Source organism: Pelophylax lessonae, assembly GCF_965119305.1.
Source record: "Pelophylax lessonae genome assembly, chromosome: 4".
In the NCBI taxonomy this organism is placed as follows: Eukaryota; Metazoa; Chordata; class Amphibia; order Anura; family Ranidae; genus Pelophylax; species Pelophylax lessonae.
The window spans coordinates 203,253,287-203,267,377 of NC_138771.1; the positions used below are offsets into that span (position 1 = coordinate 203,253,287).

Genomic DNA, 14,091 nt, shown 5'->3' on the forward strand with positions numbered 1-14,091 from the left:
TAGTCGGGTCTAGTACGCCGACCTGGTCAGGCTGGTCGCAGACGTTCCTTGGCGACTTCCTCTTAGGGAGGATCTGCTTTCGCAGGGACCGATCTTCCATCCTGCTTTACGATCGCTGGCTTTAACGGCCTGGCTATTGAGACCCAGGTGCTGAAGGACAAGGGATTGTCAGCTTCAGTTATTCCTGCTCTAGTTAAAGCAAGGAAAGCGACTTCCAGAAAGATTTATCATCGCACATGGAAGTCTTATATTGCGTGGCGTGAATCCCTTGGGTTCCCTCCACGTTCTTATTCGGTGGCCCGAATATTGGTTTTTTCTGCAACAGGGAGTTGAGCAGAAGCTGGCCTTGAGTGTTATCAAGGGTCTGTTTTCAGCATTAGCTATCTTCTTTCAGAAGTTTTTGGCTACTCATTCCTTGGTGCGGAATTTCATCCAGGGGGTGCGACACCTGGCTCCGCCATTGCGCGCGCCGTTACCATCCTGGGATCTTAATTTGGTGCTGTCGGTTCTTCAGACACCTCCCTTTGAAAATATCAGGGAGATTCCCTTGCTTACTTTATCCCAGAAGGTGGCCTTCTTGGTGGCTATCACTTCTGCATGCAGGGTGTCAGAACTGGCTGCATTATCCTGTTATTCCCCAGATCTGATGGTTCATAGGGATAAGGTTGTTCTTCATCCGAATCCATCCTTCCTTCCTAAGGTGGTTTCAAAGTTTCATTTGAATGAGGACATTGTATTGTCTTTCCTAAGCCCTATCATCCTCGAGAATTGCGTTGCATTCCTTGGATGTAGTTCGGGCGATCAGGATATATTTGAATACTACGGATTAATTTTGTAAGACGGATTCACTGTTTGTGATCACGGATGGCCCTAAGAAGGGGTTGCCTGTTTCTGCCGCGACCATCTTTAGATGGATCAGACAGACGGTGGTATAGGCTTATTCTATCTAAGGGTCGGGATCCCCCGTTCCCTGTTAAGGCGCATTCTACTCGGGCGCTTAGAGTTTCCTGGACCTTCCGCCATCAGGCGTCAGTGGTTCAGGTTTTCAAGGCGACTACCTAGTCGTCGGTTCATACCTTTACAAGATTGTATAAGGTTTATGTGAGGGCATCGTCAGATGCCTCTTCTGGTCGCAAGGTTCCTGCAGGCCGCTGTTTGAGGAGACTGTTGGTCTACCTCGAGGGTTTGTTGGGTAGGTCTCATCTGTTTGCTCGATGAGTCCTTTGATACTTCTGGTTGGCTCCGGTTGGGCCTTCTAGATTGGATTTGATTTCTGTCAATCCCACCCCTCATTTGTGGCACTGCTTTGGGACGTCCCTATTGATGAGAATCAAAGAGGACTACGTCTGTCAATGAGCGACAGAGAAAATTGGATTTTTGTAAGATCTTACCGTAAAATCCTTTTCTCTTAGCTCATTGACAGACGTAGTACCCGCCCCTCTATCATTGGGTTGGGTTGGGTTAAATTCTCTGACACTGCTTTGTGACATAACTGACATCCTGTAGCAGAGAGGGAGGATATACCCTCTGGGACTGCCCCTAGGGTGGAGCCAGAACGTTTTTCTTTCTGCCTAGTCCTACTCCTGCGGAGGCAGCATAACCCTATTGATGAGAATCAGAGGACTACGTCTGTCAATGAGCTAAGAGAAAAGGATTTTACGGTAAGATCTTACAAAAATCCAATTTTCTCTGAATTCAACGGACACCGAACCCACCCCTCAATGGAGTTCTCATACTGCTAATACTGCTTGCTACTAAACCGATTACCTCCAGCAGAGATGGAAGTTGTATACCAAGCTGAAGATAGCCCATGGGCATAGCCAGGTGTTTTTTGTTCTGCCTAGTCCTATTCCTGGAGGAGGCAATATAACCCAGTAGTTATGATTTATGGAGCGCTGTGTCCGTCGAATGAAAATCCAATTTTTTAAACAAAATTTATAAGGAGCCTGCAGAGAATTGCAGTGTCTGGCTCCTGCAGACTCTCAGGATAGCTGTCTGCCTGTACCTCTGATACGGGCAGGCAGTTTCTTGAGAGCAGAAGGATCAGTGAACAACAAGAATGCTCACCTGCACCCTTGTAGCTCATTAAGAACTACAAGCTATCCGCTGCAATGGCTGACAATACTTGTAGTCTATTCATTCAAAAGAAACTGTAAATGAATAATTTGGCCGTGTGGGCGTAAACCTGAACTGCCCTGTTTTCAAATTGTGACAGTGGGTGCAGGGAGAAGCTAATAAATAAAAACAAACGTGCAGCGCTAAACAAGTGATATGTGAAAATAATCATTCAAATAAATTGTGAAAATAATGAGTCCATGTACGAGTCCCAGGTGAAAAGCGCAAAGATTTCCAAGGTAATGTATATGGTCCAAACTGACATCAATCACCAACACCATTTGGACCATATACATCACCTTGGAAATCTTTATGCTTTTCATGTGGGACTCTTATATATGGACTTTCATTATTTTAACTATTTTTTATTTGAATGATTATTTTCACATATCACTTCTTTAACGCTGCACGTTTGTTTTTATTAGTTTGTTTCAACTTATGTCAGTTGAGTGGGTCATCTGCGTTGTTTTGGGTTAGCGCAGTATATCATACCTTCCATTTTTAGGTGCAGGGAGAAGATCTGCCACCTTCTGTCACAGAGGGGGGTATTATGGGGGGGGAAGGTGCAGATTCTCGAACACATATATGTTCCGTCCTAAAAACGGGGTAAGGTGGTGGGGGCACATGTAGCATTATTCAAAGATGAACTTCGTCTTTAAGGAGCTGGTACCAACTGGCATACTAACAACCAGTAACTCATCCCTGCTCAGACAAGCATGCAGCTAGTCAAATGTGAATAAAAACACAACAGTGTGACAGGTCCTTTATTAAAAACAAAAACAAATTAGTCCTGCATTTGTTGTGGAAATCTTATTAGGACTAGTGTGGACATTTTTCAGGATGTGTTTTATTTATCTTATCATTATGGCTCTTGTTGTTGGTTTGCTTGCAATATGCTCATTAGAGCATGTACGGGCAAACCGGCATTGAGGAAAGACTACTGGCAATGAAAACCTTCCCTTAGACGCGTTCGCTTTACATAGACCTCTCTGCCGGCGAACACTTCATGCACTATGCACGTGTCTGTCAGTAGAAATCTATGTGTATTGCGGTGCGGACTTCAAGGATCGAGCAGCAAGGATATACAGGGGGACCATGTATAATGTGCAGATTTGTTTGTTCTGTGAAGTCAATATCATTTTGATATCTATCTGCTTTTATGAACGCATACAAGCCCATGTCTTTCTACTGTACCTGATCACCATAGTGGAAACAACATGGCTCTTTCCCTGCAGATAGCCTCACATCTATGGGAACAGTAGTATAATCCCATTAGTCAATGTTCTCTGAAGCTTTGCTTAATGGGATTCAAGCCAGTAGTAGTGGCGGGAATGCATGCACGAGTTTGATTGGAGCAGCGTTCACGGTTCTACAGGCTGGTATCATTGTGTAGTGTTAGGCGGGAATCCGTGCATTCTGTTCTGCTCATTCATGATCGTGTACTCCCCTTTCTATTGTACGTTTGAATGTATAAAAGTGCGTCATTGGCTGATTCTATGTGAGTAACTTGTCATGTGACTGTACATTTGGAACTGATTGGCTGATGTTGTATAGCCATCACTTCCTACTATTGTCCCATAAATAAACGGAGCTCCATGCCTTAACCAAGAAATTTCTATCAAGCATCCAACGTGATAGCAGCCTTTGTGTCTGTATTACTGGGTAGTGCTGAGCGCACTCAATTACCTTATACAAAAGAGCTGAAAACTGTGCTTTTTAGCACAACTGGATTGATTGTGCTTGGCGTATATTCATATCCAAAAGTGCACCTATTAGCGCAATGTAGTTATTTGTGCATATATTATTTCCAAGACACAATGTAGATTGATGAAAAAAAGTGATCACAATAGTGATAACTATAGCGCTTGCAGTGTCCCCTAGTGGGAGAAATTTAATTCACAATAGTGCTTAATATTGATAAATAGTGATAGTATCAAATAAATAATTAATTAAATACACTGATAAATAGACAATTAATAAATAAGTGGATAAATAAATAAACCACTGGTTATTATAGTCCTTCACAGTGTGCAGTGAAAAAAACTTTCAAATTGGTAAAAAATTAAATAAATCATGCAGTCCAAACACAATTAATATAATAATAAAGTGCTGGTGCTCCTTGCTGGATTCCTTAGTGCTTCCTTCACCGTGAGTAAATAAATGAAATGCCCACTCACCGAAAGCTGTGGGTTTTATATGTCATATGACACTAAAACCGTCTGTGCTTGTTAAGAGATCCTGCCCGGATCGAATAGATCTCCCTGGGTCTTTACAGCCACTACGGGTATTTCTTCTACCTCGGGTCGTCTCCTCCAGCCACGATCCCAGCCTTGGAATGTGCCCTTCCTGCAAAGTCCCCTCCAATCACAGCCGTGATGAGGAAATAAAAAGCGGATAGTGTGGTATTGTTTCCAATATTTTTATTCACACACCCCATGCATAGCAAAGGTAAAATCCATAAAACTTCCAGCAGGTGATAAAGGTGCTCATCCAAAGTTCAAAAAATTAAACAGCAAATGTGAGGTAACCGTGTTCAAAACCAAACAAACAGGCAAACAGATAGGACCGTCATATGTTCGGCACAAAGAGTGGAGAGCGGCAGTTCCGGTATGCGTTTCACTCGAGTGCTTATGACGTCACCACGTGCGTTCCACCTAACGCGTTTCGTCATTGGCTAGACGTCTTCACCTCTGAAGACGTCTAGCCAATGACGAAACGCGTTAGGTGGAACGCACGTGGTGACGTCATAAGCACTCGAGTGGAACGCATACCGGAACTGCCGCTCTCCACTCTTTGTGCCGAACATATGACGGTCCTATCTGTTTGCCTGTTTGTTTGGTTTTGAACACGGTTACCTCACATTTGCTGTTTAATTTTTTGAACTTTGGATGAGCACCTTTATCACCTGCTGGAAGTTTTATGGATTTTACCTTTGCTATGCATGGGGTGTGTGAAAAAAAAAAAAAAAAAAAAAAATATTGGAAACAATACCACACTATCCGCTTTTTATTTCCTCATCACGGCTGTGATTGGAGGGGACTTTGCAGGAAGGGCACATTCCAAGGCTGGGATCGTGGCTGGAGGAGACGACCCGAGGTAGAAGAAATACCCGTAGTGGCTGTAAAGACCCAGGGAGATCTATTCGATCCGGGCAGGATCTCTTAACAAGCACAGACGGTTTTAGTGTCATATGACATATAAAACCCACAGCTTTCGGTGAGTGGGCATTTCATTTATTTACTCACGGTGAAGGAAGCACTAAGGAATCCAGCAAGGAGCACCAGCACTTTATTATTATATTAATTGTGTTTGGACTGCATGATTTATTTAATTTTTTACCAATTTGAAAGTTTTTTTCACTGCACACTGTGAAGGACTATAATAACCAGTGGTTTATTTATTTATCCACTTATTTATTAATTGTCTATTTATCAGTGTATTTAATTAATTATTTATTTGATACTATCACTATTTATCAATATTAAGCACTATTGTGAATTAAATTTCTCCCACTAGGGGACACTGCAAGCGCTATAGTTATCACTATTGTGATCACTTTTTTTCATCACCAGCACCCGCACTTTACATAGCAGCTGCAACTAATTAATTAAATTAATTTAAATTAATTTATTTATTGATTTAAATCACTAACCACTTTATTTAATCCACTTATTATCTATACAATTAGTATATTAGGTCCTGTTAATATCTCCCTGGCGCGCTAATATATACAATCTGTATATATTTTTTTGTACAACAATGTAGATTGATCATTAATCATGTCGTCCAGCGATGTATCCATATCATTCATGATAAATGGCGGCCACCGACCTACAGGAAACTAAAAAAAAAACTCACCAACACCCTATTGTCGCTTGCCCCTACTGAATGACAGCTCTGCTCCCCTCCCTTGCTTAAACAAAGTGGGTTGACATGTCCATATATGGTCAGTGACTTCACCGTGTAGCCTCTTCCCCCTTGTGACATCATTGACCTTGTCCCTTTATTTAAGTGGAGAGGGGAGTGGAGCTGTGTCATTTGGCAACATCCAGCAGCAGGTGCAGTCCGTTGTCGGCGGGTCTTTTTTTTCCTGCAGGGCGGTGGCTGTCGCTCAATGTAATTGACATGGACTTACATTCCTGGGTGAAGTGATTAATGGATATACCAGGGTTCGTACGGTCATTAAAAACCTGGAAAAGTTATGGAATTCTGAGATGACACTTTCCAGGCCTGGAAAGGTCATGGAAAAGTATGATTTTACAAATGTTTTGGAAAAGTCATGGAAATCTGGGAAGGAGCGGGGGGGGGGAGCGGCGGGCAGCGGCGGGGGGAGCGGATGCTTAAAACTTTTTTATTGCGAATTAATGTGTAATTATTTTATTTTATGCTTGTGCACATTTCCGGGTCCGCAGCAGCCGAGGAGTAGATCATACACCAAGCACCAATCGCTGGCAGCGGGGAGGGCCGGGCCGCGGTTGGCCTGTATGTGACTGGCCAGCAGCAGCAAACCAATCACAGGCGGCGGAAGCGTCACTGGAGGGCGGGCCGCTGCCTGTGATTGGTTTGCTGCTGCTGGCCAGTCACATACAGGCCAACCGCGGCCAGGCCCTCCCTGCTGCCTGTCATTGGCAGTGTTCCCTTTAAGGTGCGCGCGTGCGCGGACGCGCAGTGTAAATTACGTCCCGCGCAAGCACCTAGTTAGACGGCGCAGACGGGGCGGCAAGGGAGCAGAGTGTGCACCCCGAGAGCACGCCCATTGTGTGACAATAGCGAATGAAAATTCGCTATTGTCATGCGGATCCTCCTCCTGGCCAATCAGGGAGCGGGTCCTCCCGCTTCCTGATTGGCCGAAAGGCCAACTTCATGCCATTGGCCGAGGAGGAGGCGACGGGACTCGGGAAGACGGAGACGCGGGAAGCCGGGGACTGAAGAGTGACTGTGACTGTCCGTGAGGTAAGTGCACGGGGTCGCGGGGGGGGGGGGGGGGGCCATGTCACGGCTGGTCAAACACCAGAAGATCCACTCAGGAGGTCGGAAGCTGTTCACTTGCTCGTAATGCAGCACATCCCTTACCTGGGCCGCAATGCCGACTTCCTGCTCCACCAGCATGTTAACGCAGGAGAGAAGCTGGCATCTCTGCATTGATTGGGGGCATTGCTGTGGGCACTCTGCAATTTATTGGGGGCAATGCTGTGGGCACTCTGCATTTATTGGGGGCATTGCTGTGGCACTCTGCAATTTATTTGGGGCATTGCTGTGGGCACTCTGCATTTTTTGGGTGCAATGCTGTGGGCACTCTGCAATTTATTGGGGGCATTGCTGTGGGCACTCTGCAATTGATTGGGGGCATTGCTGTGGGCACTCTGCAATTTATTGGGGGCATTGCTGTGCCACTCTGCAATTTATTGGGGGCATTGCTGTGGGCACTCTGCAATTTATTGGTGGCATTGCTGTGGGCACTCTGCAATTTATTGGGGGCATTGCTGTGGGCACTCTGCAATTTATTGGGGGCATTGCTGTGGCACTCTGCAATTTATTGGGGGCATTGCTGTGGGCACTCTGCAATTTATTGGGGGCATTGCTGTGGCACTCTGCAATTTATTGGGGGCATTGCTGTGGCACTCTGCAATTTATTGGGGGCATTGCTGTGGCACTCTGCAATTTATTGGGGGCATTGCTGTGGCACTCTGCAATTGATTGGGGGCACGCTGGTCACTCTGCATTGACGTCCCCCCCGCTCAGTCTAAAGGTTTGCGCTCATGACTCACTGCCACCTGAACAGCTTTATTTGGGCAAGCAGGAGCACCACTGTTCTTTCTCCCAAAAGTAAGTGCCGCATTTGTGCACCATCAGATCTGTGCCATCCATACCAGTCTGCCTGCACCTCATGACTGTCGCTTGGGCCTTAAAAGATTACTGTGCTGCATTTTGGGTGTGCTGGGTGTGACACATGCTGGGTGTGACATAGATTTTCTTCTTATTTAACACGTATACATAGACATTTCATGAAACATTAGGTCATGAATATTTACGTGAAGTCATGGAAAAGTCATGGAAAAGTCATGGAATTTCATTGGTGAAAATGTGTATGAACCCTGATATACATTGGGAGACTTTTTTTTTGTATAATAAAGAACTTGTCTAAAATGTGTTGTTTGTTTTTCTTTTTTTTTACATTTGGCATTTTTTGGTGAATGAGTAGGGGGTACTAGCAGCAGATCCACAGCATGACATCCAGCGTATTATTCACCCACCCATGCATGTTTTGCCTGAAAGGGCAAAGCCATGATAAAGCCCTTGTTGGGAAAAACACATTGGCGTTGGTGGATGACAGGCTGGATGTTATGCTGTGGATCTGTTACCTGATAAAAGTTTTTAAGCACTGTGACATCAGTGTGCAGCCCTTTCCTTCTGGTTAGACACATTGTTGAGCCGGAATGTGCTCAAGGACAGGCATTCAATACAAACTGGAGGATTAAAGAAGAGTGGAAGTTTTGGAGTAAAGTTATCTACAGCTGAGACGGTATTTGTATGTCATTGCTTTATTTAAAGTCTAAAACCCAGATGTTAATTACTTATTTCCTATTAGTGGGTGATACCATGAAAATAGTTTTTTTTTTTTTCCCTCTGGCCAATGCAGATAAAGGCTGTTAAAAAAAAAAGCAGAGTATTCTAAATGGCATACACCTGCATCAGGCCCTTTGGCTCTTAAGGGTCCTTTCACACGGCCGCTCCGTGTGTCCGCAAATCATCCCATTCGTTTGCGGATGATTTGCGGACATAATGTAAGTGGCACTGCGGGTGTCAGCCGAATACCATCCGCTGACACCCGATTTTCCTCCTTTCAGTTCTGTTCCGTTTTTACGAATGGAACAGACCCCCATTTTTTCTTCCGTGTAAAAAACGGAAAGGAAGGAAAATCGGATGTCAGCGGTGTCATCCGCTGACATCCGCAGTGCCATATACTTACATTATGTCCGCATATCATCCGCAAACGGATGGGATGATATGCGGGCACACGGAGCGGATGACAGAAATGTCATCCGCTCCGTGGAAAAAAAAAAAAAGTCCCGCAGCGGACCTTTCACACAGAGCGGCCGTGTGAAAGGACCCTTAGAGCAGTAAATGTAAATTGTGATTGGTACAGCTTGGATAGCAACAAGAAAGTGTAACCAGACAGGTGTTTGATTTTAAAGAATTAAAAAGCCCTTTACAACCAGAGTGAAGTGCTGCAGAGTTACCTTCATAGACAGCCTTGCAGAGCCCACCTAAAGACTCCCCTTTTCCCCCTGGAAGCCACAGCAAGTGATATTTTATGTTTTTTTTAATTTTCTTTTTTTTAGTCTAGAAGTCCACATGACTGTATTCGCATTGTTTTCTCATAAATACACTAGCAAGAGTTCTTTTTTAGATATGTAAAATTAATTTGTGGTATTTATAATGTAATGTTTTTGTGTTTATATGAATAGAAATGCCCCATCAATTATATGGATATTAATAAAGCCAGTCTTAAACATCCTTCATCAGGAAGGGTTAAACATGTGGTTCTACATTCTGATAGCTGTACTTCAAGCATCAATAATAGCAGGGTTTCCATTTTATACATCTAGGTATTGGGAATGCGTACACCTAATTTGACTGAAACACTTTTCCCATTCTTGTTCTTTTCTGTTTTACCACCTTTTTGTATGCATTGTATTGGTAGAAAAAAAAAAAGGGCAAATAACGTGTAGGAATCCTTTCAAGCAAATGAAGGAAAAGTGTTTTTAGGAAACACTTTTACAATCCGATTAGTTTGAAAGCTTTTTCTAGTTCATCCAAAAACCCTTGATTATTGACCATTTGCCTTTTTGTTTCTTTTCTTACAGAACCTGTTTGGCAAGATGGCAGACATACTGGAAAAAATAAAGAAGTATATATGTTATTTCTTTTTAAATTTTGTTTTCCATGTGAAATATATGAACCATTCCATAGTAATCCACAGTTCTGTTATTTACTTTTGCATTTTGCAGTTTGTTTATGTGGGTCCAGCCAGAAATTACTCAAAAACTGTACATCTGCTTATGGGCAGCCTTCATAGCATCATGCTTCTGTCCATACAAACTGATTGGACTCTGTATGGGTAAGTTTTCTAAATTGAGGACTGATTTCATATAATTCAGTATTGTTAACATTTTTAAAATTAGAAGTGATATTAAACCCTCAGTTTTTTTAAAGTTATATTTAACACAACTTAACTGCTTTGTGCAACGATATAGCACAGAGCAGTCCCTTACCTCTTTGGTGATTCCCCACTGGTGCTATTTGTTCCTTATTCTTCCAAACATCCAATAGAACGTTTTTTTGCTTTGGGGGCACCCATAAAGGTGCACTCTAGAGCCAGGCTGTTTGCGACCATAGACACACACTGTGTGGTTCGGCCACGCTCCCTTGTGACAGGGTTCGACAGACAGCAGCAGGAGCCAGCTGTTCTGTGAATCCAGGAAGAGCATTGCTGTAGCCAGGGAAAACATTGTGTATGAGAGGAGACCAGTAAGTGTTGTCATGGGCAGAATGGGATGTTTTTACCTTTAATGCAGGGAATGCATTAAGGTAAAGCATGTTTTGATTTTATAACCACTTTGAGCACTGCTGCACTTCTGCAGCATCTGATTTAATCACTTTGTATGCAGCTTCTTCATCTTTTAATCCTTGCTGTTTTCCTGTTTAAGCTGTTTCGTTGACCAGTTTAACAGGTTTCCTGTTTCAGAGTGGCTCCTTTCCTTTGCAGCATCCTATGGAGCCATCCTTTCACACTCTTGCAGCTAATCAAGTAGGTAGCCCCACTGAAAACAATGGGAGGCTGCTGGCTCTTGCAGCTAATTATGCCTAATGCCTGTTCTCACTCTTGTTGTGATCAAATGCGAATGATCAGTCCTGGATGCAGACTTGCTTCTTCCAGGGTTGAGCACTGCATGTAATCGCAGCATGAACGATTACATGTGAGTGGGCTTGATAAGCTGCGAGAGCTGGCAGCCTCCACTTGCTTTCATTGGGGCTACCTACTTGCAGCTAACCGGGGGGTTTTCGCAAGTAATAGTCAGCAGGGTGCATGGGTGAATGCACCCTATTAATACATATAACTTTTTCAGAACAAAGTTAATGGCAATCAGTTGGTCCATAGTGCAAATGTAAAAATTGTTCTGGTCCATCAGGGGTATACAGGAGCAATAGCTGAGGTGGTTAAAGACCTTAACAAAATTTTTTGTGAAGGATTGGATTTTTCCCTTCCGGCCAATTAGTACGATAAGAACCTTCTCTGTAAGTGTGAATCTGATTGCTGACTGTAGGTAAATCATAGTAAGAACATGTTAGCATAAATTTTATATATGGACTTGTGTAGCAATGGTATACAATTACCTGGTGTCTTTCTAAATTTTGGATTGGTAATGATATACTGATCCTTGAGAAGTGAACAGGTTAACAAATATACACTGAAACTGATATACACGTCTATAACTTTATATTAAAGCCAAATTATAAATAGTTTGCTTGGACTAAGCTGGACCCAACCTACTATTGCCTTCACAAGCAGATATGCCCACTATGAGCTCTGTGTAAAGTAAGCTACATAAAATATACATCTCTGTCTTCCAGTAGCGGAATGGGGACTTCCCGTCCCACTCCTAGAACAAAATTGAGTCGGGTGAGCACTGCTCACACATTCACAGGAAGCTTTGTGTTTTCTAAATGAGTACAAGGTTTCTTTTGATTGGCTGAGGTGTCAATTGTAGCATCTTACCGCCTCCCCACCTAAGCCAATAAGAGTTGTATTCATTCATAAATTCTTCATAAAAGCTTCCTGTAAATGGCTGGGCAGCTCTCAGCCCGACTCAAATTAGTTCCTAGTGTTGGATGTGAAGTTCCTTGTCCCACTGCTGGAATATGGCACCGTACTGTATATTGTACCTGATAGTAGATATAGTTTTCTCTATTGTCCATTGACAGATGCAGCCTCATCTTCATGAGCTGTGTGGGGTTATGCTGCCACCTGTATGAGTAGTCTAGGCAGTACGTTAGTACAAAGTTTTTACATATACATGCCCACGGGGCTGTCCCTCCAGACATAACCCTCAAACACAGGCCAGCACATCAGTTTGTTTCTGCCTAGAGAAGGAGTAGGACCTAGGTTTCCTGCTGGGACTCCGGTCTTAGTTTTTTCAATTATTTTCAGAATATTTTCTTTTATTCCTCTTTACTCACTTGCTAGCTAGTGTTCAGGGAAGAATTTCCTGGTGATCTACAAGCAACAATGCCGACTGGGGCTTCCCACTGGATAATCTAGATCCTTCTGGTCCCCCCAGCCTGGCCTACGAGCGTGAGCAGGTTATAGTCCTGCACTAGGCCTAGCCACGACAGTGCCCCTTTTCTGGTTGGGGACGAGCCTGCGAGCGGATGCCTCACCGGGACGCGACACCCTGGAACGCCCTGAGTTGCAGCGTACCTCTCGGCTGGCAGCACCCCCACTTCGGGTGGAAGGCAGTCTGCCAGGAGCGGAGCCTACCCGGTCCATGATATGGTGAGTAAATGTGCCTCCCTTGCCCCTGCTGGCCTTGGGGGGATGTGGGCCCTCTCCTGGGGATAATGGGATTTGTGCCTCCTGAAAGATCCCCCTGGCCTGCCCGGTCTGTGTGTCTTACCCCTCCCTTCCCTGTTCTTGCGGGGGGGGGGGCTATGTGTCTGGGTCGCCTGGCGCACTTGGGGGGGGGGGGTTTATGGTACTTTATGGCTTGCTGGTTCCTGTTGATTCTTAGGCCTTCATAGTGTTGGTCCCTGGCCGCATGGCTCGCTGTGGGTGCCGCCATCTTAATTGTGGGCAATGTTTTTCCTCCATAGACTTGTATAGGGGAAGCCATTTTCCCTGAGCTTCCTATTGCAACTGTATGGGCAACCATGTTTGTGTAGCCTTTATGCTGCACTGAGCAGCGTGACCTTTCTGTTACGAACCTCAGCGTAAAAAAGAATGAAACCGCCGTTTAGTGGATGTACCACCTTTGCAGCATGTACGAATTACCCCTGTAGCACGCCAGCATACAAATAATCATCCAAAGAGAGCCCCAAACAATCAAACGGCTTTCTGTATAATAAATCCCCCTCCAAAAACTAGACAAAGCTCCGAGTTGAGGGTAAAAACAGGAACTGTTTATTACATTCCAAGACATACAGTTACGTACAGCTAAGGGGCACTCCCCTTAGCCTTGCAGGGGGGGGGGGATGAGATAAGGACCAACCAACAACCAATGAGAACTGAACATTTGTACATTTGAAACTGCAAGTCTTAATACACACCCCCTGCGGAGAGATGTCTCCAGCCCAGCTCAGGCTGTTGTCTGTATCATGAATCCACACACTTAGACACAGGAACAGGAGGAGAGGGGGGGATGGGCTGTAACATTACATTACATTACATTTACTCAATGGCATGAGTCCTGCCATCTTCCTTTGTTCAGAGGATGAATAAAGAGGAAATAAAATGCAATAAAAGTGCAATGTCCCAAACTCATAGGAAAATTACACAAAGGGGTTTACAATCCAGGGACAAGGTGATCCGTCACACATAGTGACGGTTAGCACCGTCACACTTTCATTCAGGCGAGATCACTTCCTGTGCTGTTTCCCGCTGCTGCCCGAGGTAATTTCCTGTCTTTCTGCATGCTGCTGGAACGATCAGAAGGACGTTTTCTCTGAGGTGGTACAGTACTGGGGTCCCTGCGGACATATCCCTGCACACTCTGCTGTTAGTTTAAAGGGGATCTCTGCAGACCGCTGCGATCGGTGGTGAGAACCACGATCGACGCTTCTTAAAGCAACAGTTCTGTTTTTTTTTTTTTTTTGCAACTTGTAATATGGAGTCCCAAACTGTGAATTCACCCTCAGACCCACTCTGTGCGACTCCCGGATAGTTTGGATCACAGTCGCTGACTGCAATTTCAGCAG

At 44.3% G+C, this 14,091-nt stretch overlaps 1 protein-coding gene across 3 annotated transcripts in view; it reads left to right on the forward strand.

Moving 5' to 3' along the window:
- GRAMD4 (GRAM domain containing 4) overlaps positions 1–14,091 on the forward strand; it is a 396,610-nt gene that overhangs the window by 306,674 nt on the left and 75,845 nt on the right. For all 3 annotated transcript variants that reach the window (XM_082253353.1, XM_082253354.1, XM_082253355.1), the window contains 2 exons: positions 9,984–10,027; positions 10,128–10,237. In XM_082253353.1, the coding sequence (XP_082109479.1) occupies positions 9,984–10,027; positions 10,128–10,237 (154 nt within the window). The remainder of the gene's footprint in view (positions 1–9,983; positions 10,028–10,127; positions 10,238–14,091) is intronic.